This window comes from Solea solea, chromosome 11 (genome assembly GCF_958295425.1).
Source record: "Solea solea chromosome 11, fSolSol10.1, whole genome shotgun sequence".
NCBI classification, from domain to species: Eukaryota; Metazoa; Chordata; class Actinopteri; order Pleuronectiformes; family Soleidae; genus Solea; species Solea solea.
In genome coordinates this window covers 11984539-12008895 of record NC_081144.1, presented here as the reverse complement: position 1 = coordinate 12008895, position 24357 = coordinate 11984539, and the positions used below count along the sequence as shown (strand labels likewise).

The window sequence follows — 24357 nt, the reverse complement described above, 5'->3', positions numbered from 1 at the left end:
ATTTTTGTTTAATAAAATTACATTTTAATTTGTTTGTACGACATGAAAACACGTGAGGACATACAGTGCATGTAGTGGAATAATTATAATGAAATGAAACATTTATATATTATGATTCCGAACGTAAAAAAATAGAGATTCTATTGTTGATGGAAAATCCTCCTACAATCACATTAATAATATGTGCATACATATTTCATTTTTTACATATATAATTGAGATCATTAAGCAAAACGTGATGTACAAATATACTATGAAACAGTATAACCATCAACCTCCTCAGACAAATCTGTGTGTGACATATACTACAAACAATATTGGGGGGAAAAAAGCAAGCCAATGTTTTTAACTTATTGAAGAAAATAACAGGAAGTGTTAGTGTAAATGTATCAAAATGTATGATGTATCACATACGTAGGCTTTTAAGGATGGAATAAGTTGGAGTCTAAAAGGATACATCCGATATTGTACAGTAATCTTGCATACCAGTGCACTTCAGCTGTCTGCATCTGCCTCACTTTCATCCTCAGAGGTTCACTCAGGTTGTCCTGTTTGTTCAGAAAATCATTATTTACACATGCACCTGCTTCATCCTTCAAGACCAAGGTGCTGCATTGAAATTGAGTCTCGGTGTGAGCTGTTTCCCTCTCAGTCATCTGCTGTTCTTTTGCCGTCTCCCCTAGCAGTAGCTGGTTGAATGAAGAGAGGAGTCGAACAGGTCCGAATGCCCAGTGTGCGAGTCTGTGGTGTTCCAGCAGTGCATAGCTGGATGCGAGCACTCCATCAACAAACAGTGTTCCAGCTTCCGTCAAAGGCGCATACACTCCTATACTCTCCTCCACTGAGACAGACACGATTCGAGACGGACGCACATGGCCGTCTGCTGTATGGATGAGAACGCACGCTCCTGTTTTGGCTCTTTTGGCAAACTGAGCCTGGTACTCACTGCTGGAAAGTCTGCAGTGGTTGGCTAAAAAGACCAAGTGATGTGGCGTGAGGGCCAATCTGTGTCCATCTTCAGTCTCCAGAGACAGAAAAGTAGACCGGCTTTCTTGGTCACGGTGCAGAAACAAGATGACTTGGCTAAACACAATTTGGCCCGTCCCCGACAGTGCCATGACTCTTTCCCCAGGAGCCAGAGATGACAAACTCTTCTGTTTGCCTCCAGCTACAGTCACCCGGGCCCAGCCTGGGAAACAGCCACCTTTTTCCACTGTAACAGAGTGATCTGTGGAAAAAGGTCAGCAGAAAAAAACCATGATGACTCCACACACATTATGTTCCTTGTTTTGTCTGATACAACAATTAACAGCATGCCCTCCTGTAATAGTTCCCAATTAAAACTCACCAGCTTTGACTGAGCAGTGGATATGATATTTGGACTCATAGTGGACCCAGTCAAAGCCAGCTTCCACGGCCAGCTGAGCAAGAAGACCATACTTGTCTGCCTCTCTGTCATTGGTGGTTATGTCCACAGCTCGGCCTTCATAGTGCAGAGAGCCGGGAGGATGGTGACCGTCTTCATCCCAAGCCTCTGTCACACGTAGGTGCACCCCAGGCCACTGGTTCATCACTGCAATAGCCAGCCTGTTCAAACAGTCCTTGCATCGCTGGGACACAATGAGACGATGGGAAGACGATTTGTTAGGGACATGTTGTGTATATATAAAGGACAAGAAGATGCCGCACATAATATTACTTTAAAACATGACAAAATATCCTGCCCAGTACATCGTTGCGGCAGCTGTTAGGTAATTTAATCAGAAACTGTAAACATTATAAAGGGTTACGCTTCACATATGTTAAGTACAAGTTGCTGAAGATTACAATGTTGTTTTAAAGAAAACTGCATATGGTTACAAATGAGATCCCTTTATACCAAATGTCACAACAGTTAAATGTTCTTTCAGCAGTAATTAAAAAGATGCATAAAAAGATTAAATATAGGGCTTGAGTTCATCAAAAATAATGTCCAGTCTAATGTTTGTAATAAATATAACAGCAATATCATCATCTATGTGTATTTAAATCTAATTGCTCCAAATGTTTCCTTTTAAATCCAATGTATACCCTATTAAGGTAGAATTAAGGAGTTGAGTTGAGGTGCTGTATTGTGTGCATTGTACTTGTTTTTTATTAATAAATAAAACAATTTAAGATACATTTTGGAGAAAAACATCCTCTGGTTACTTTTGAGACATTTTAGTTACTTTAGTCTGCAGCGTGTGCAATGTACAGTGAAAGGCATGTCTCGACCAACCTCAAGTAGGAGTGACATACACTTGTAATTATTTATTAACAGGGCCACTGGCACCCAAGAAGTCAGGAGGTATGTACAGTATGTGACTCTACAGTTCAGTACACAGACAAACATCATGACGACGGACAAAATGATGCCAGTATTCCGGCTCTGCCTTCCTGGATATGATTGTTTGTCTGCCGTTCCCTCACGTCCATTTCTCAACCTTGCTCAAACAACCAGAGCACAAGAAGAAAGCTACTGTAGCCAGTTTGGCACATTCCTGGCCTTTTCGACAGGCTGACAGAATAATCAAGGCCATTCTCTGACTCCTCAGATTGTTCCAGGCATGAGTTTCTTGTTTTCACCCCTGAGACATTTGATCAGAAATGTGCACAGTGACTCCTCACGCCCCCACGGGCAGTAAAAAATCACACACTGTGTCAGCTTTGTCACAAAATAGCAGGCAGTAAAAAAGTGACGAGGTCAGCATCTGAAGTGATACACTCATCAGCATCTCCTGAACACGTTGCCCGCTCGTGACTTGTGGAGTAGCCGCTCTTGTGGGCCTATATCAGTGAGTGAATAGAATTGGGATTTGGGTGAGAAGGTGATGAGAGTGTGGGATGGAGAGGAGGAAAAGTGGGGTGAGAATAAAGAAATGTAGCGCAGTGTTGAGGTTGGGACTAAAGAGAGAGGGCAGAGGGGAAGAATGTATGGGCATGGACTTGGGAATGTGACACCAAGGGTGAGAAAGCGAGAGAGACAGAAAACAAACTGGGTACATTTTCCTCGCGATGCCATTGAGGAGAGGCGTTTCATTGTCGGAATTACAATAGTCGCTTTTCCAACAGTGCCATTACTTCAGCAGGCGGGAATTTTGTATAGGCGACCCCTCTGAGTCTCCAAGTGACACACAAAGAGCGTCTTTCACATCTGGGCAAAAAAAAGGGGGCATATGCACACATACACACACACTCATACTGGGCATCAGAAGGGCACACACATATACAACCACACATTTACATCACAAAAAAAAGAAAATCAGGAACACAGATTCATTATCCTAAACAAGCACAGAAAGCCACAGCTTCCGCAACAGATCAACAGCTGAGTGTCAAGAAAACCCACAGGCATTAAATACAATTTTTGTCCAAAATGTTGTTCACCTCCCTGCACGAATAGCTGCTATTTCCTTATGTGTGGACACCTATGCCCAAGTACACAATCAGGAATTCAACTTGCCTGCATATTGTTCCTGGCAGGCACAGTGAGAACCTGCCATAGGAATAGTTTTATTTCCAATAACAAAGACTTAGGTTAACGATTAAAAGGAAGTGTTCCCGAAGGAGAACTGAGTCTCTTAAGGGGGTAGTGTTGAATTACATCCTGATCTTCTTATCTCAAGAAAAGGGAGGGGCGGTTTGGTTAAAACTTACACACTCTAGTGTTGAACATTTGTTTTCGTGTTCAGGGCCTGGAAAGAGTGGACAGTGAATGCTGCAGCAAATAATGAATGGCGGCACAGGGTTTGGTTTCGTAGGTGCCATGCTGCATTTGCAGAGTTTAATGTGAAATGATGTTTGTCTCTTCATGTGTTATGGTCTAGAAAAGACAGTGAAAGACTGAGATTTAGCCCGTAGTCTTACCATACAACACTATAATGTGGTAAAAGGTGACAAAAGTGGTTCAAATCTGAGACAGGTGCATCAACAATGACACTTTGACCTCACCTTGGTCATGAAGCGGTCTGCATTGGTGTTCTCCTCATCTTTGAACACAATGTCAGGGTTGTAGTTGCACACAAGTTCATTGAAGCGCTCAGAGTTGCGTGTGATCTTGCCCTCTGCTCTCCCGCTCGCCCCAAGGTTGTTTTCTGAGAAGTTGGGGAAAAACTGCTTGTAGTGCATGGGTGTGAGCTTCCTGGCTCTGGGGCGGATGCCATACCCGGGGCCCGGTCCACATCCCTGAACCAGCCATATACAGGTCCAGGCGGCAAACAGGCCGGGCTGTGCCAGGCGGGCCCACCAGGACTGCTTCATTGGGGAGGGTTGGGGCTCCCAGGAGTCAGTGGCTCACAGTGAAAGCCCAGGTCCAGGTGTGTGACAGCATGTGAATGAGGAGGAACTCTCCATCCATTCCAAATCATGGAGTATATGAGTGTTATTATTTTATCCCACAGCTATATTAAATGTTGGCACTTCACTCTTTGAACAGAAAATAAAAAAATAAAGTATATAAAATATATATATAAAAAAAGTACAAAGGCAAATGTTCTGACTCAGATTGCTGTGGTCACTGACTTAAATCTACAGCCAAGAAGTCTGATCCGATTGGCTGAAAGCTAAGGTTCAGCCAAAAGAGTCAGTGATTCAAAAAATGAATGACACAGAATGTCCCTGCAGGGCATCTGTCCAAAGATCATACTTTAAGCGCCTCGTCAGCTGAAAGTCATCACCACGCGTCCAGCGCAGGTACCTGTCTCGACGCAGGTGGGTCTCTGCTTCACTTACCGCGCGCCTCTGTCCACGCAGTTCCAACTCCTTGAGAACACTCACAATCAAGTGAAGCGCGCGTCAAAGCGCGACGACTCATTCCTTGGACGCTCCCGTGGACGCTCCGCGCATTCTCGCTGCTTCCACCACAAATTTCACGTGCCGAGGCTTTCCTTTTTTCCTTCTTCTTGTTCTTCTTGTTCTCCTCTGTTGCGTCCACCGCCTCCTGTGGTGTTCCAGCGCTCCTGGCCACCTTGCACCAGCCATTGGGTCTTTTTAGTGTCCGGACGAGGATTGCCCTCCCTTCCTCTGCGCGCTCGCACTGCGACAGCACACGCCTCCAAATATTCCACTTTAAAAGGGGGACATATGATTAGTCTACTTATGTTGACGCTGTGACACCCCCACGCCTTCACCCACGGTCCCCACTGTCCCCACCATTATATACATATATCCACAGGAAACTCAAGCTCAATTTAAAATTCTTATGAATAAGAAAATGAGTAATGATGGCGTTAATCATTTATCATGTTTATGATGCTTGTACACAATATTTAAAAAAAATAAATAAAATACAATTGAATATATTTGCACTAACATGTCCTCATGTCTTTCTGCTCATCTCTCCCCCACATGCGTGCGCACACACGCACAAACACACACATGAATGTTATTAATAGACAGTTGGGGAGCACAAGTGTCCAGCCTTGACACCCCCTGACTGTGACTTACAGTGTTGCCTTCCTGTGTTTGGTTAGCCAGGCCGACCCCCCCCGAACCCCTGTGACCTCGCGACCTCGCCACTGGAAACACCCATGTGGCCACATCAACATATTATTTTTATCCGTTTCAGAACAATAGCTGGCAGAGCCATAAAATGTGTCAGATAATGTCAAAGAGGGAGCAGAAAAGAAAGGAATCCTTGTGTCTCCGGGGTCTGACATGTGTAATCACATACGGAAGCTTTAATTGATGGCAGAATAAAGGTCGTAGTGTGTTACCATCCTATCTCTGGCTTCCCAGAACACTTGAGGACTCCACGCATCATGGTCTGTCAGTGTGACTTTGTTTTCAAATCTTTATTCCACATAGCTTTTTTGCGTCAAGAGCTTATCTTGATCTGTTTGTTGTGATGTTTTATTTAAAAGGTGTATTATGGCACATGATGTCACACAGTAACTTTCTTACCTCATCTCAGTTGAACCACACCTGTGAATTCTCAACAGCACTTAAATATAGATTCATCAATGCTCATTATTAAGTTGTAATAGGAGTTGTAATTGTCTACGGCTATGAGGCGCAAAAAATAGTTATAGTTATATAGTTTCACTGTCTGTTGTTTTACCTCCCTGCCATGTGTATATGTATATATACAAGGGTGTGTCTGAGGTTAGAGTAGGAAAGTAATGAATTACAATTACTGCGTTACTGTTATTGAGTAAGGTTTTTTGTATACTTGTAGTTTTTGAAGTCATTTTTAAAATTTGTAATTTTACTTTTACTTAAGTAGGTTTTTTTGGAAGAATGGTACGTTTTAAATCCCATCCGTAACGGATACGGAATGATGAGGACAGGTGAACGATGAGGACAGGTGAATGATGAGAACAGGTGAACGATGAGGACAGGTGAACGATGAGGACAGGTGAATGTTGAGGACAGGTGAACGATGAGGACAGGTGAACGATGAGGACAGGTGAATTGGATCTAATTAAGGTTCCCGAGTGAGAAAGTTGAAGCATTTGTGACCTTTGACTGACACATTATGTGTTTAAATATTTTATTTTGTCAGTACTTTAATTTGTAAAGGTTTGACTTTAATTAAAAACATTGCATGTGAGATTTGTGTCACCTTTTCATTTTTTCACGACACAAGAAAGATCTCCAACCTTGTTAAAAAAAAAGACTAAGTAACTTTCACTCGGAGTACACTTTTTTCGACCAGTACTTTTACTTGTACAATATACTCGTACTTAGTAAAATGTTATCAAAATAGTGGACTTTTTCATCCCATACGTTTTGAGCTGAGGCTTCCTCATTTATACATTTTTACACTCTCCTTGTCTCCTTGAACTTATTTTCTCATTTCATGTGTTTCGAGGCTCCAAATGACTGTTGATTGTCTTCTACTTTTATGCACATTCTGTCCGAAATTAAACAGAGACTGCCTCCAAAACGCTTTTGTGGTCCGGCCCTCGCTTCTTCTCCACAACACAACGCCGAGTGTGTGACACCACCGGTTACATAGACATGTGGAATAGGTCACTGAGCTCTACAGTGACCATGGAAAGGCATCCTTCTCTGGGATGTTTCCAGAAGATCCCAGGATGTTGTAGGGAGGGGTGGCAAGGCAAAGCTGCATCTTCCTGCCCTCACGATAAACATGGAAGCGGGTTCAAGTCTGGCTTGAGCAACACAGATGAGAGATATCAACCTTCATGACAAATGCAGGGAATGACTCAATCAAAAAAAGCAACAAACACTTTCATATCTACAATTACCCACAGTGCCTTTTCTTTTCAAAGCCTTACAGGAGGAGAGATTTTCATCTGACATGAAAGGAAAGGGAAGGAAGCAAACATCTGCGAGTTGGACATGGAAATAAAGTCATTATTATTAGTTTTTATTTTGGTGCCCCCTTCCCCCTGCCTCCTTCTGGCTCTTAGCATTTTACTCCCCCATTTCAGGATGGGAGTACATGGCTGGATGAATGGTTTGGTTTCCTGCAAAGCAATAGCACAGAAAATGAGATCTTTCCTGCCCGAGTTAGACTACACTGCTTTGTTCTTTCCAAAAGGAAAGCTTACACCTGAGCTGGTGGTCAAATTCAGTATGTACCTGAGAGCCAAGTTCAACGATGTTTATGGAGCTCTTGTGTCGGGGAGAAAAAAAACGCAATCAAAATCTGCTCTATAGAGGCAAATACATGTCACGTGAGTGCAGCAAAGGATAAAATTGGGACTGCAAGTTCTTTTTTTCCAATGACAGATGTATCATAAGGTGAACATATGATTCGGAAACAATGCAAACTGTGGTATCGCAAGTGTTTGCCTTGTTTTGTTTCTTGGAGCTGAACAGACACTGCGCAGGATCCACTTCCTCAGATGGAGGCCGTTGGAAAGGTTGTGGGGGGGGGGGAAGTCAAGGAACTGACACCTAACTACCCTTCTTCCCCCCCGACCCCTGCCACAATCACACACACACACACACACACACACACACACACACACTGGCCCTTTCTCTTTACCCACCTCTGCACCGCCTCCTTCACTGTCTCCCACCGTCTTATCAGTGCAGGAAGACGCAGGGTGGTGCATTCTGGTGTGGCCGCATGCAGTATAACTATGTGTTTGTACCTTCACACGCTGTGCTGCGTCAAACACTGCGTTTGTCCACTGCTGATTTCAGTGGTGCACAAACACACAGAGTCCAGGTCTGCGTTTCCCTACGGATCCTTGATATGACCTGTAAAAGAGGACATCAGTGAGGACATCAGCGAGGACATCAGTGAGCCCAAGTTGAGGCGATGAAGTGGACAATAGACTCAGGGTGGAATTTCCTGACCCCAGACAAGCAGGTCAAACGTCGGCTGTGATGCCGTATACCTCCTTTTGTAAAAAAACAAAAAACAAAAAAAAAAGATAATATACATTGTGCTTATCACATGCTGTATGCTTAAAGCAAAGTTGTAATGAAATCAACTGTGAGATCTATATCATAGCATCTTTGAAGCAGACATAACGAAGCAAGGCCAGTGCCAGTCAAGTGTGTGAAGCAAGTGTGCCGTGAGTGTGCAGGCAGGATGGCAGGCAGCTATGGCAAACGGACAGTGCGGCCCATTATCAGTTGATTAGCGAGCAAGTCCCGCCTTTTCCTGTGAGCGTTTCTGCATTTGTGAGAGCAAACGTGGGGAATAACAGCCCTAAATGCACTTTGGCATAGACTTCAAACGGCCGACTGTCAGGAAAGCTAATCTGTGCGTCCCCCCCTTCATTCTTATGTTTTGACAATAAAGATAGCCTATCTCATGCCATTACAAACTGCCCGTCTCCTGCCTCGTTCCTGATATGCCCGACAACCACTGCAAGAGTGTGTTACCCAATGGGACTGCTGGGACACCTTGATTGCACTGCTATCAACCCTTAATATTTTGCTGCAGGGAGAGGTGCTATACCACTGTTTCTCCAGCAAAACACTAAAGATATGTTGGGTTACTTTGAAGTGTGTGTGAGAGAGACAGAACAATGGGCCTTTCGAGAGAAAAATGGTTACATAATGCTTCAGTGCTTTTATAAAACCATCGTCGCAAATTTGACATTTTTGTCTCCAAAGTTTGATAGTGTGGCGTGCAGACAGACTCTGAGCAGCAGCGTTCCTTCAGAGTAAAGGTGCATTTGTTAGTGGGCAAGTGCTGAAGTGAGCAAACCTTTTTATATACGAGAGGAATGAGTTTGTATGTTTCACTTATCAATGTATACATCTAACATTTGCCAAGAAAAAAAAAAGAGTGATGACTGCAGAACAGTGGTGACCTTTTTAAATGCAGACTGAACGTGTGTGGCTTTTGATTGTAGTTCTCTGTTTATATTCTCAGCCCGTTACTCCTGGGTATTTTGAGTATTTTACAGAATTTGACTCAGTCAATCACTACTTTCGTTACTTTATTTCTCTTTCCATCTCACATTTAAATCTGCTCATCATTAGTCTGCTTACTAATTCTTGTTATTAGGATCATAAAGTTTCATCAGCTCCCATTTACGATAAGATTTTTATGTATGTGTGAATTAAATGTTGTATGTACTGATGAAGGAGTGTGTGTCTGTCTGCAATGTTGCAATGTTTTAGGTGTATGGAAAACGATATAAGTAAAGTTGGATCGATTGATTAACCCCACAACTGAGAGCATCAGTATGAGTTTGTTTGTACTTAACAACCACTGAACAAAGTACTTTCTTTGATCATGTACCACACTCTCTCTCTCAGAGACACACACACACACACAACACACACATAAAAGGTGTGTGTGTTATGTGTCACTTCCTCAGAAAGGCCAGTAGTCTCCAGATGTGCAAGTAAAATGCGTCGACAGTCGAGTTCATTTCCTTTAAGCAAAGGAAAAGCAGTGCAAAACAAAAGCTAAAGCAAATAAGCTCAATTACAACATCCAACAAAACAAAACAAGAAATGCAAACAAAAATCAAGAGGGAGAAATTAATCAGAGACGGGGTTTTTCTTGAGCCGACTTTAGAAAAACGAGGGGAGGAAATCAACAATGGGCATATAAAAAGGGATGGAAGAAAGGAGATGGGTGTTGGTGAGGTGAAGGAGTGAATGCCTCTGCTCCTCCTAATGTGCAGGGTTTTATCTGACTGTTGCATGAGAGAAGGGAAAGCGTGGGCTTTGGCTGTAGTGGCGTCCTGGTCGGACACTGTTGACAGACAGGCCAAAATATTGCTTTCTTCTGCTGCTGATTAAAGAAGTGCAACAAAAGGGTGGAGGGATAGGAGACAGGCACCCTCACCCGTCTCACTTAGTCACACACACACACACACACACACACACACGCACAAACACCATGTCAGGTCATAAAATGTAACAAATGTGTAACAGCATTAAAAAAAAGAAAGAAAGAGTTTTAAAGTAAGAGTCATGAATTTCCCAAAGACACAAAAAAGGTTAAAAACACAAAGACATTTTATTGCTTTCTCCTCATAAAACAATGATGTTTAAAAGTTCACTTTTGAGAAGATGTGAAACATCAGAGCATTTGAATAAGTAAACATATTTTTTGGCTCTTTGAGAACAACTCTAAAGATTATTATATTTTTTTTTATATCTCAACTGTATTACATTATACTATTTTAACACCAGTTAAAATCCTAAGCGTAATCAATCAACATGTGAAGTACAAAAATGCCCAAAATGACCATAAATAAAGATAAGAGGAAAACCAGCACATTATAATGTCTGTGTTTCCAAAATAATCCCAGAAAAGGTGTAATAGTGAAACCTTAGAGTGCTGTCTTTACATAATGTACTCTGCCCAGTCAAAAGAAAGTTACACACTGAAATGAAAAGTTCAGATCTTCAAACATGCCCCAAAAAACCCTGTTAATTCAGCATATTTAGGTCAGCTGACCCTGTGTCTTGTGTGGGCACATAACGAGGCTGAACTTTGACCTGACCAACTGAAACGGCCGCAGATCATAACAGTGCCCCCATCGGCTCATACTGTAAGCATTAAGCAAACTAATTACATGGGGGGGGGGGTGGGGGGGGTGGAGCAGTGCATATAACTGACAACAGGGAGGGAGAACCTTACACGACACCGTTGTTGTGTTGATTTTGAGAGACACTGCACCCTGCTGGTAATGGAAAAAATTTAAAAAGCGGCTGCATGGATTGACTGATTGTTTTTCAAATTACTGGGTGAAACCCTATAAAGGAATTTAAAAAAAATACTTCACAGAAAGCACATAGAAAATTTAAAAAAAAAATTACCTTTGGTATATATAAAGTGTGCTTTTTACATATAAAATATTGCACGTCCCCTCATAAATTCTAGGCAATTCACAGTGTGATTGGTCCAAGGCACGAGTTTGTCCTAGCGAGTGTCACATAGCATTCAAATCTGTTGCATAGACTCAAAATAAAGCTTTTTCTTTAGTGTGCCTTTGAAAAACATAGACTCATCCTAAAACTAATCACTTTGCTTGATAATCAATCACCATGAAAATGTCCTCGTCTACACGTAAACTGGCTTTGTAAAAAAAAAAGAGAAAAAAACAACCCTGATATTCAAACATCTACCTCACTGTCCTACAGTCCCTGCATTAAGTAGATGCACAGACAGACAAGGTACTAAGTGTCCTATGTTACTTCCTCTCATTTATGGACAACACTGTTTCAGACTGAGCCACTAAACACATGGAAGTAAGATTCCCGATCTTAAAATAGTGGTACAGTGTAAGAGAGGAAAGTGTGGGGAAGCCACTGAGAAAGAGAGAGCACTTGATCGACCTGAAGCAGGAAGAGGAAATGATGTCAGAGCGACAATGTAATATTTCAAAATAACTCTGCTGACTTTCACATATGTCAACAGAGCAACAGCTCTCCGATGATTCCTCTTTTCATAAAAGGCAACAGGTCTGTGAGGGATTGCTCTGTTATGGTCCACTGTGGGAGAGCTGCCTATGTGGCTTTTTCCCCTTGTTCCATTTATGACCATGACTCAACTAAGCACAGGCAGCAGGACCTGTCCATGCAGTCAAACTGCACACATTTGGACCCTGATAAATTGGTCATTGACGACACACTTTAAAAGGAGAGCTCCAACTGGACAGTTCTGGATGTTGGTGGTGACAGATGTTCTCCAGTCTCTTTATAAAATGGCGGGAGCTCACCGATGTCCCAACACCCAAGAAGGGCCTGAACTACAAATGCGTTTAATCCCATAGTTGCACATTTGAAATGGCTCAGTTTTTAAAAGGTTGGTAAAGGCTGTGGTCAGGAGGAAAAGTCGTCACTGGATTTTAGAGAGTCCACTGGCCAGAAGGAGTCTGAAGGGGACAGTGGACCGTGACACAGTTAAGGGCAGTTTGTGGAGACCTGCAAAAACAAAGAAAGTGTATATATAAAAAAAAGGTCAGTGACATCACACACAATCACAAGGCGGAGCACAACACTTGCAAAGCTAAGAAAAATAGTTATTTAGGTGAAGTCTATTAACCACAAGACAAAAGTAAGCTGGGAGGCAATGGGAAAGTGCAAGAAAGCTGCCGTGGTGCTGAGATGCTATCTGTGCAGTGAGGAAGGGGATTGCGTGTATACGTGTGTACGTTTGGCGTATCAACGCTCGAAGTGCTTGTTTGTGTTGGGTGGAGGGTTTAGAAGGGTGTGTGTGCTGTGAGGGGTCGGGTGGAGTGACTGGAGGTCCCCGAGGGAGCCTGACTCTCCTCTTGTCCCTTTCCACTTTCCTGCAAGAATTGTATTCTTTCTATCTGAGGAAGAGAGACCTGCCCACTGGAAAATAGGGCCAAAGGTTGGAAATCTTATTCAAGTGCAACTCATTTCAGCCCAACACAATTCTGCTGACAGAAAAATGATACGAGTACATGGCACTTTGCTTTATAGATTCAACAGGAAAGTGGACTGACCAAAGGCACGGATGAGCTCTCTCTGAACTGCCCAGGTGACCGTTTTGATGAGAGAGGCAGAGGTGAGACCAGCGAACAGCATGTTGTACATGAAGACAATGTAGAAGTTCCCGAGCCAGTTATACCGACCAAAGTCTCCCAGCAGATCAAAGCGGGTGATCCCTAAAACAATGGACACAAAAAAATGTTATGCATGAAAACCAACTGCTCCAGTCAAGAGTATTTATGTCATACAAATGCCCTCTTGTGGTCGAAGCTAGAACTACAGGTACTATTGATATTTCACACTAGATGTTGTTGTAGTTGAACACAATTAATCCTGTACCAAATGTCACAATGCACCTTTTTTTTTATTAAATCACAGTAGCAGAACAAGACTATTTTTTTCAAAACTTAAAACTCTTATTTTTGTTCCACAATTTAGTCTAATTTCATGTACAATATGTACTTGTGATGGGAATTGGTATCGGTATCTATCTTATCACTGGATTGGATATTGGACAGATAAAAAATATAAAATCCAAAAATCCTATAAATCACATGCTTCACTATGCACAGTCAAAAAATGCAAATAAAAATCAGCAAAAGCATTTTAGTTGAGTCATGTTTGGGCTGTTTATTTCTTCTTTTTTGGAAGAGCAATATTTGTTAAAAAGTTGAAAAATTATGTCTATGAAATGACTCAGCACAAATATATATCATAGTTCATAAATGGTCTAAAACGTACGGTATCAGACTAATATCGTATCGGTAGATACTCTCCCATCCCTAGTATGTACAGAAGCTTACCACTTCATTTTATTGTATTGAATTGTGGGAAAATAGTTTACATCAACAACAGCAAGTATGCATTGTACACGTAAACGCAGCCTGTGGAACAGAACTGATATTTTAAAAAAATATATTAAAAAATTATTATTTATATTATTTACGCTACTTCCTTACCAAGTGTGCGTGAAAAAACAGGCAGTGCAGAGCTCAGGATAAGCAGTGAAACACAGTTTGCAATAATCTGAAAGGGGACAGAAGTGCAGAGATTACAGAGGGGTGTAAACACAGCACAGTTACATCACACTGTGAGATTATATACATGATACGGTTAGCAGTCCTCGTACCTGAGTGAGGTTTGTGTCCTGTGCACGAGGCAGGAGGCCAGTGAAGAGAGGAGAACTATAGAAACCCACGACTGAGGAAACCATTAAGTAGCTGGCAATCGTTGTAAAGGACAACAACAGGAGAGAGGAGTAACACACTCACATTTTAGTTGGTAAATGCCATCCAGAAAGATAGATAACGTGAGTCAACATCACACACACTGGTAAGAGAGGAGGGACAGTCTGTTGGTAGCTGAGTCACAGCCACATGGACAAGACTAGTTTGCATCTGTGAGCACACAATCATAGGAGAATGAATGGAAAGGATACAGGATAAGGACAACTTGAACTGCAGCACCGAGAGAGCCAAACATGGAAAAGGAGGCCATTCCCAGGTGCGGGTCCTAAAACACAAAAATATGATAATCATCAGTGTGGACAGATGACAAACTGTTGTAACTTGAACATTTCTCTGAGGCAAAGTCTTCACCTCCATCCCTCTAGGCAACGCCTTCTCATCCAGGAGCAACTCCAACACATTGAAACAGACCATCAGCACACACATCACCTGAAGAGACACAGACAAAAAGTATACAATATAAACTCTGGTCTGCACTAATATATATATAAAGGTTGACCAGCATTGATTTGTTAATAACAGATGTGTACCGTCAGTGCAAGGAGCACAAGCATGGCCAGCGGATAGCCCAAGTTTCGCTGCCATGGTGACGCTTTCCTACGCATCTCTATTGGGTTGACCAAAAGTAAAAGAGAAAAACAATAACAAATGAGTGTACAGCAATGACTCACTATACAATGTATATCACTACAGGAGAGACGCAGCAGACAGATGCATATTCAGCCAGTATTACCCAGAGCGATGCGCTTGCCCCGAACTGTTTGGTACTCTTTTCTCATTGCCTCTGTGTTGAGCTTGATCCAGCATGATGGACTGCCGCCTTCAACAACACACGACAGACACAAAAAGTCAGTCAGTCGGCTTTAAACTGAATCAGAAAGTGACAGATGTGAACTCGTGGTCTTACATTTCATTTTCCTGGAGAGTGAGTCCTCTTCAAACGTGGTGCAGCTCAGTGTATCTTCTACATCTTCCAACAGCTGAAGAAGGAATCATAAAGATCAACGAGGAAAGTGATGAATTTCTGACATGTTCCAGCATTCGAAAACTAGAGCTGAAAACCTCTAGTCTGTTTTTTTAGAGATGATATCTGTGACTCACCCGTGGTTTGACCAGTAGGCTGCCTGTTACACTAAACATCCGGGACAACCCAAAGGGAGTGCACACTGAGAAGAGAAACACACAGGTGGTGAGATGAAAATGTCATACGCTTTAGTTTTTTGATGCTCCAGTAACTTACGATTAATCTATACTTACATAAAAGCAGCAACACTCCACACAGAGAAATGCCTGAGTACAGGTAGGGAAGGTAATACTCCCACAGGTCTAAAATACACAAGAGGAGAGTAAAATAACAACAGTAGTAAAGACCTGTGTATCCCTCTGACACTGAAGGATCTTTAAGTTCAGTGGAGGTGACTCACCATAGAGGCTCTTTCTGGCTATGTTGTCATGGAGGAAGGCTAAAGCCACCCACACAATGCCCAGCACGAGCAAGGCCAGCAGCAATAGCAGCACAACTGCTTCGTACACTCGTGCCATCACCCCCTACGCAAACAAACAAATGCTGAAGTCTTTCATAATAATTTACAAATCTAGAGCAACCATCGGAAAGGCAAAGCCAAAACTTGTACCTTTTTGGATCCCACAAATCCCTCGGACTCCGTGAAGAAGTAGGCAAACGGCATAAGGAAGACCAGGGACAAATTTGAGAAAAGAAAAACTAGGTTCCACAAGCCTGACCAGTGAAAAAGAGACATGTACAAAACGTTAGTTTTCGCTGCAAACGTTAATTATTAGGCTTTAATTTGCTGTGAAAAATTTCAGCAGTACTACCGAAAACCACTGTGTGGCATAGTTGTGCTAAACAGTGTTTCATGACATTCAAGTTCAATGTGAAAATAAACAAGATTGTTTCACTATAATAAAGAAATTACTTTAAAAAGTTCTCTCATTATTGGCACCACTGTTTTGAACTAAAACACTGCACACAGTTAAGGTCACAGCAACTCTGCCCACATTAACTATCTGCTTGTGTTTGAACAGATGCCTGTGCAGTATTGATTTGGAGGCTAATTCCAATGATTGCCATTACATATGAACCAGTTTCTAACAATAATGATCTTTGCCACCATCAACGGCTGCTTTGGATTTCTTGTGAAAACATTGACAATTACCATGGATAAGTGATCCATTTAACCACTGCATGTAGTAGCTGTGTGGGAAGGCGAGCAGCACCTCATTGGACAAAATGGAGATGGGTAGAAGGAGAACGGCACACACTGCAACAGACAGGGTGAACGTACACAACCACAACCTGGAAGAAGAAAAGACACGGTGTCAGTCTGGTCACATATGTTTGCGTTTAGTCTTGGTCTAACACTCACTCTGTCTAACACTCACTAAGTGCTGAGGTATCCCGGGAGAAAATGCAGTTACAGCATAGCGGAACAAAGGGCAAGTTGACACCAACAACAACCAAATAAACACGGAGGCTCACACAAGACAATAAATCAACATCCAAAGGACCACAGGTCACTACATGTCACATTGACTAAGGTTATCGTCACAGATGGAAAGTGATTGGGAGAAGATTGTTGTGGGTCAGCTAAACCCTAGGCATCTTTACTTACGCAATTTTGTTGACGGTGGCATCTTCAACATCATCTGAAAGAGAGCAGAGAGACAAGTTTGATTTCATCTACCACAAATCAGACTCCAACTCACTAAATAAAACCATCTATTCATCAAACAAGAATACTTTTGACACGCATAACCAACTTATTATATACTGCCAAAGACTAACACATATCACTGTGCAGTCAGCACTAGATAACACACATTACCATTTCAAGAAAATATCTGTCGTAAGTTAAGAGGGAGTTTCAGTGTACTGTACACCATGTACAGTCTGCATACTGGACAGCACAGAGGCACATAAGGGAAAGCTGTAATATAAGGAGCCCATATGAAGTTGGAAAAAAAAAAGGAAACGTTTCACTGGTGCATGTGGATAAGCATGTTAGGAGCAGAGACTAGTTAATGTTAGCTGCAGAGGTACTAGAAGCAAAGGCTGGGATCAAGAATATTTTTGAATATTAAACATACTTAGTTATCAAAGTTATCTTAACTGTCTTGTCTGTTACCTTTCCGAAATGCAACAGTACACAATACTGCAACTATTCCCAGTGCAAATAATATGAGGTAAATCTATAAAGTAAAAAACAGTTCTTGATGCACAACTGTCAAAGCATCTCTGTTTTGGAGGTATTGCTCAATCACCATTTAGCTGCAAGGCACAACTGTTGTGCTGTTGTTGAAGCGAAGACCCCATTTACGATGCATAGCATGTGCTCTTTCCCTCCTCCAAAAAAAGAATAAAGAAAAACAAGCTGGCTATAGCCCAAACCCAGGCCAGCCACAGCGAAAGCACAGACCTGGCCATTTGGACATCCTACATCTGCTTCCAATAGTGGCAAGTTATTGGATTTATTATGTAACTGAGTCTGCAGAAAGTTTTTTCATGTGAGAAAACATAGACCCAAGTTCTTTGTGACATTCAGGGAAATGTCTGTGAGCTGTACAGTTATTTACCAATACTGTATCCTTACACTGCAAAATAAAACCCAGCAACTTTGTGTAGCATAACGTAACGTTTATTTTACTGGTTTTTTCGTTGCTGAAACTGACTAGTTGAGGTCATTTTTCATAGACAGACTACACTGTTTGCATTCTTCACCCTCCCTGCGCCATCCTGATCCACTGGGAAACTGCCTGAAGCAGTTGTTACAGGTTACATAACACACCCTCTTCACCTCTGAGCTTTAGATTGAAATGTGCAACCCTGGTTGTGTGTAAACAAACTGTATTCATATATGAATGAAAACATGGAAAATGGCACCATATGAATGTCTATAGCAAGGTTTGTTAAATAGAAACTGCTTGTTTGAGCACGGTCAAAATATGTGATGTATGTTCAGGTTAGGCTGGAAAAAGAGACCACATTGCCTACTGTATTTATGAAGCCTATACCAACTACAAAGATGAGACGACTTATGGCACTTTTCCACTATACAGTCCCAGCACTCTTCGCCTCGGCTCCGCACTGCTCGACTCTACAGTTTGGTATGGTTTTCCATTACTATAGTACCTCCTCAATGTGGGCGGAGTCCTCATAACACGGCTGCATGAAACTGCCGTGACTTTGTTTTACACACAACACACAAACTAGTGACTTGTGAAGCAGTTATTTTACTGAATCATTAGAATCAGCTTATTATAAAGATTTGTTCACAGAATTGTTCAGTACTTCCTGCATGACTGGAGCACAGACTGAAGTACAGCAGAGGAGGTTGTGATGCGGCTCACTGCTTGCGATCACAGCAGTGCTGTAGCTTAATACACCAGACTCCTCTGTTAAATACAGAGATTTTAGACATTGCCTTGCTAAATGCTGGAGATTAACGCATGTCCAGGATTTATAAGCCTTTTTAATTGATATACAGTTCAGCATGGTTAGGTTTGAGGCCTGTGTCGCCCAGTGACAACACTCGGCCAGTCACGGACTGGCAGTCTGACAACGCCACAGAGAGAATCGGCCCAGCTCGTTTGGAACCTCGTCGGAGCAGGTCCTAAAAAAAGTACCAGGTACTATCACTAATGGACAAGCAAAAAAATGTGTTGTGACGCGCTGTGTCGAGACTGTGTAGTGGAAAAGCTGAGCTGGCTTGAAATGTAGTGGCTTTCACACTCACAGTGGAAACAAAATCCACAGACCTCAAATGTAATCAATATGCCTGTCAACACCATCAATTACCCTGCAGGCAACGCTCCAAAAGCTTTTGATGCAAATGTTTGTCACATAGCTGTCTTTGTGCAATATGCTTTGCATAATAAAGTAAGAGAGTGACTTTAAAACTCACCTGTGACATACTCAGCAGTCTTCTTGAAGTGGGTTAGTATGAGGTAGGAGACTATGTAAAGGCACGTAAACAGGAGCACACAAATCTGCAGAAGAGACAGAAAGAGGATTTTGTTTGACAAATTTGTTCCTTTTAAACATTCCGTTATGTTTAGGCTGATAAACAGCAATGAATAAGCAAAACCAGCTGTGTGTACTAGTACTAGTAAACAGCCATCATTCCCCATTTGTCAATGAACAGAGATAGATGGAGTCTCAAGATGAGCGCTGTATTCAAACAAAGAGAGTGAAACCAGTGGAAATGAGATCAATTGAGACGGGTTAATCATTTTGTTCTACAAATGAGTCGTATTGTTGATAAGACTATTGCCATTAACAAACACTCAACAAAATGTGAAAATAAAAATAAGGATCCTTTTCATTTCTCCCTGAATTTCCACACCATATGACCATTAATGTCAATGTGTTTAAATTGGACTTTTAGCTTCAATGTGAAAAGTAAATTATATAAATAAAGTAATTAAACAGATTATCTGTGATACATTTCCAGGTCAATCATTTCAGCAATGTCAATACTATGCAACAAAGTGTTGGACTGACAGATGAGTGGGAATGATGCTGCCAAACGATGAGCACTGATCAAAACATTTGTACTTACAGAGAGTGCACGCAGCACAGTGAGTAGCAGTTTGTTTCTAGGGTAACAACAACAACAAACACAGATAGTCTCTCTAGAGAATGACAGATATGTGACAACATGCTTGGAGGTGTAAAACCAGTTTCTTAAACCAATGTTAATTAAACATATTGAGTTCTTTGGCAAGAGCAATCAACGTTCCTGAACAACAGAGTGTTCCTGTGACACCTATAGTCATGAAGAGTATTTTGTAATGCATCACTGCAACATATAGAACCATTTCTGGAAGAGGATGTTGACCAACTTTAGGACAGAATCATGACTTCGGAAAATACATCAACAACACACACTACAAGTGACTGTTATGTTTCAGAATATCAGTAAAAACACATACAAAAAGACAAGTTAAACTGCTGATGTACACCCAGGAAACCGAAATATAAACACCTGGCAGTATAATGAGTAAAACTCAACATAGCCACAAATAAAAGGGTCTCAAAAATCACCATGAAAACTGAAAAGGGTTGTAGTAAACATTTAAGTGTTAAAGATCGTGTGTTCCTTTCTTATACTTGAGGTTGGGATTCAGTTTTCACAGTGACAAGCACACCCAACTAATCCTGCAGGCAAACTGGATTTGGGCCTACCAAACAAGCATTATGCCTTCAATCATTCATCATTCATCAAAACAGGATAGGTACTATCCTGTTTTCCTTCCATACTAGACAAAGTGGCAACTGTTCAGAAAGTAGTAGTAAGGACTTACATTAGTGATGAGCTGCATCCCGCAAATAACAATAGACTGTGGAAAACAACTAATCGGCTCAGTCTGCACATTTGTTCAATAATGCAGCATAGTTTGGCGAGGTGCTCACTATGTTTAATCCAACATGAGGAAAGAGAGGGCGAGCATAGGGTAAGAAACACTGTAGGTGGTAGGTACCCAGAGTAAATCCAGTACCCAGAGTAGACATCCCAGGACTCTGAGTATTAACCCAAAGCATTTTAAAATTCACAGAGTGACCTAACCATCTCTGTGTTGCTTCAGGAAAAACACAATGAAGCCAAAGTGCTTTCAAACCTGCCTTACATTGTAGAGAAAACTCAAAAGGGCTGGAGACTGGCAGTAGAAAAGCACATCCCTGTAAACTGTCAAACAGACTCCCTCAGACTTCCTGCTATTTACATTCAGGCTATGCACATTCAGGCAAATCACGGCAGCCTTTGTTTTCATTTAAACACCAGATTAGGCAAAAAATGATCAGCCTCAAATAACTTGAAACATTGCAGGGCATTGCCATACTAATCCCAATGAAAGGGCAGCTTCAGTTAGTTTTTTTGAGGAATTGTACTGCAATGAGTCATCTAGTATTTGACAGCTTAGTGATGTAAAATTTCAGAGAAGCTACAACACAAAATGTAGAAAATGACTAAAAATAATGGCCGTATGGAGTATATTTTTTTCCTACACAAAATGATGTCCAAGAAATGCACACGTTTTAATTTTTACATAATATGGTATTCTTTTCTCATAGTGATTTGATATCTTAATATGAGCAGGTGTTGGGTGTTGCATTTATCAAGTGAAAGATGTTATCTTGACCTTTTATTCCGCTAAACATTGATCCCTCCTGATCTTTGCAGGCTCAGGGTGTGGACTGTGGGTGTGTACTTATGGCTTTAACATCTCACGCAGACAGTTTTTTGTTTTTTTTCATCTAATCTGTTTCTTTCTCTTTTTTTTTTAAAGTTAGTATAAAAGGAATTAGTTTTCCACTTAATGATGCAGGCAATATCTTAATTATTTGGCCTAATTACAGTTTATCTTCAATTTCTGCCAAATAACACTAATTTGACCCAAATTTTACATACTGGACCTTTAAATCTACTGAAAAAACAAAGATGGAGGGGCAGTTGACCAAAGTGAGGCGGCACTGTGAAGAGGTGATAAGCAGGAGTCTTGAAGTCTGCCAGTGGTTTAAAGGGGAGTGCAGACTATAATAGCATTAGGTCTTTAGGTATAAAGGACAATGACAAATCAAGGGCATTAGAATACTTCTTCATCTGGTGCTATAAGTAACTACTTATTTTAAAATATACATATGGCACAAAAAGTAGAATTGCTAATTAATTGTACCTTTAAAGTGGGTGTAAATAGGTTTACTTATTAATCTGAGTACTCAAGTTAAAGAACAGTCACTAATAACTTTAGATGGTATAACAATTTAACTTTTACCTTGAATATAAAGAGAGAAAGACATGCCTGGTATTGTGATGCTGAATCAGATTTAAGAAAGACACATCTCCTTTAGGTTTTTCTTGAAACAGAAAAACTAATAACTAAAAACACTGCAACTGCCCAGCTCCAGGAAATATCTAAATAATATCAGAGCCCTGAACTGATGTTAACTTGATACAGTTATTATAAATAAGATGAGTTACTTGTGTGTTTTTGCTGCCATGACGTGTAATCAGCTCAAACAACATATTTGGTTTCACCGACTCCACCCTATACTTAGTTGTTATAAAAGATTCAGTTTCCAGTGGGAATCATTACCTTTTGCAAGACATAACTAAACCAATAATGATATTGCTATTATAATAATAATAATAATAATAATCTGTTTAAAGTTGAGTTACCAGGACAAACTGATAAGTATACCAATGATTCTCAAACATGCAACAAACAAAATGTGACATACTGCTGTACGATAAGATAATCAAAGACAAGGGCTGAACAGTTAATCGAAATTTGATCAAAATCACAATTCAACCTACTGCATATTTTCAAATCGCAGGAGGCGCAACCTTTCTTAAAGCCAAAATGTGTGTCAAATTAACATTTTAGATTAAATATTGTCCTGACCTATACACATTGTATACTACAGACTGAAGAAAACACCTCAAATAGCACACATTATTGAAATGAAAATGAGAATAATTACATAAAAAGTACCATTATCTCCCATATCACTAATCATATCGCAATTTCAGTCAAAATAATCACAAATTACATATTTGTTCAGCCTCTGCTCCTGCAGTGAAAGTTGAAGAAACTCCTCTATGAAACCATTTCACACATCTCTAAGTGTGTTTATTAAATGCAGTGATATTATATCTGTGTGTATTGGTTTATTTTTTTATCTGCTATACTACTAATCGAAAAAGTTATAGTATGATATGAAGTATATTTATTATTGCCCTGACCTGGGTACACTGTGTCAGTACATACAATCAGTGGGAATGAAACTGCCTATTTATGCAATCTGATAGCAGTTTTTTTGAGGTTAAGGGTCAGCCTGAGTCTGTCAGGTCTGAAGTTCACCATGAGCTGTCGATTTTACACAGCACAGAGACAGGGTGGAAAGAGCAAAGGTAATGCAGTAGTAACCGTACTTCAGAGAGGATAAGGGTGCTGCTGTCCTGGTACAGGAATACTTGACCGAAGACTCGGGTGGCTGAAAACACAACAGAGGGGGGGGGGGGGGGGGGGGGGGGGGCTGCAAATGCTGAGTAAGCTGTTCTTGTGCCAAACTAGTGACCAACCTGCATCCGTCTCTTCAGAAGTTAAGCTAGCTGCTACAAGGAGCTAATTTCACACATTAACGTAGCAGTGGAAAAGTGGCATCACGCGTATTGTTATAGACACCAAGAGTTGTGCAATCACCACGTCATGTAAAACAAAGTGAAACGCGTCAAACGTCGCGACTTTCTCTCTTGAGGTGGCAGCCACAGTGACTGACGTTTGGGTTGTTGTTAGCGACCCTCATATGCATATTAACCGACATTAGCCCCCAACTCCCCCCCCCTCCCCGCGGCTTTACTTACTATAGTCTCACGGACGCGGTTGTGGAAAAGTTGCTCTCTAACCGACACGTCGTCCGTTTCCATCCTCCGAAACCATTCCAGAGTCTTCACGGGCTTTACAGAGCCAAATGAAGACAGTTAAAGAGTTAACAGACAGGGCATCGTCTCAGAAATGTGATGTATTCTGTGGTTGAGCTGAGCTGCTGCAGATTCACTCACTCAGCTGATAAAAAAAAAACCAATCACAAGGAGGGGTCGTCAGTAGGAGGGGCAACGGTGAGGGGGAGGGGCCTGTAGAGCTACAGGTACCAGTCAATCATCGTTATAATCAGCTATGGGCAATAATCCATATTTTGAATCAACATTTTACTCATCAATTTAGCGTGTGCAAATACTCTACAAGTACAAACATTTGCTGCACGTTGTTTGCAGCAGCTGTTGTTGCTCTTTTCTCCAAGACAAATGTGACAGTACTGATATAATGTGTACTATTATAGATATATTGATTTGTCTATAACGACGTTTAAAACTGCAATGAACTGGTGTCTTCAACTTTCACAAAATATCAATCTTAAATAGTCTGAAATGTGTAATTTATTACAGTATGTGTTAATATTGACTAATGTGAAAAAACATTATCATAATAATGTTTTTGGACATATTCATTCATATTAACTCTTAATTCCATATAATTACTTTTATTGACTGTGTGGAAATAATCAGCCTAATTCCACCTCTACTTTTATTTTATAACATTAGGCATACAGGGATCGATTGATTCATGATTCTATGATGTATAGGGCTCAAAGTTCTTAAACTGGTAATGGCACTCTTTGTATTGCATCCCTCCTATAGAAAAAAGAGAGACAACA

The 24357-nt window shown here is 41.1% G+C and overlaps 2 protein-coding genes across 2 annotated transcripts; both read right to left on the bottom strand.

Annotated features, from left to right (window-relative positions):
• dhh (desert hedgehog signaling molecule) lies at positions 1–5036 on the bottom strand. The gene is made up of 3 exons (XM_058641880.1): positions 3973–5036; positions 1349–1610; positions 1–1228 (listed from the first exon to the last, which is right to left on the bottom strand). Exons 1-3 carry the CDS (start codon positions 4279–4281, stop codon positions 423–425), a joined length of 1377 nt encoding a protein of 458 aa, XP_058497863.1. The 5' UTR covers positions 4282–5036; the 3' UTR covers positions 1–422.
• Positions 5037–10998: 5962 nt separating this feature from the next.
• Positions 10999–23714, bottom strand: lmbr1l (limb development membrane protein 1-like). Its single transcript, XM_058643760.1, has 17 exons — positions 23507–23714; positions 19043–19127; positions 16754–16787; positions 16298–16437; positions 15755–15858; positions 15545–15668; positions 15378–15446; positions 15222–15286; positions 15028–15100; positions 14854–14940; positions 14651–14727; positions 14472–14549; positions 14312–14385; positions 14003–14093; positions 13833–13899; positions 12888–13049; positions 10999–12339 (listed from the first exon to the last, which is right to left on the bottom strand). The coding sequence occupies exons 1-17, from the start codon at positions 23567–23569 to the stop codon at positions 12254–12256; spliced, it is 1479 nt and encodes a 492-aa protein (XP_058499743.1). The 5' UTR covers positions 23570–23714; the 3' UTR covers positions 10999–12253.
• Positions 23715–24357: the final 643 nt, after the last annotated feature.

What these genes read in the sequence shown, in the direction of transcription:
- lmbr1l (XM_058643760.1), bottom strand. Translation starts at nt 23,569, where the DNA reads ATGGAAACGGACGACGTGTCGGTTAGAGAGCAACTTTTCCACAACCGC. An exon ending in GGGCAAGCGCATCGCTCTGG is followed by an intron (nt 14,728 to 14,853) that starts GTAATACTGGCT and finishes TCAACCCAATAG; the next exon opens with AGATGCGTAGGAAAGCGTCA. An exon ending in GTTCAAGTTGTCCTTATCCT is followed by an intron (nt 14,094 to 14,311) that starts GTATCCTTTCCA and finishes AACGATTGCCAG; the next exon opens with CTACTTAATGGTTTCCTCAG.
- dhh (XM_058641880.1), bottom strand. Translation starts at nt 4,281, where the DNA reads ATGAAGCAGTCCTGGTGGGCCCGCCTGGCACAGCCCGGCCTGTTTGCC. An exon ending in CAGACCGCTTCATGACCAAG is followed by an intron (nt 1,611 to 3,972) that starts GTGAGGTCAAAG and finishes ATTGTGTCCCAG; the next exon opens with CGATGCAAGGACTGTTTGAA. An exon ending in CCACTGCTCAGTCAAAGCTG is followed by an intron (nt 1,229 to 1,348) that starts GTGAGTTTTAAT and finishes CTTTTTCCACAG; the next exon opens with ATCACTCTGTTACAGTGGAA.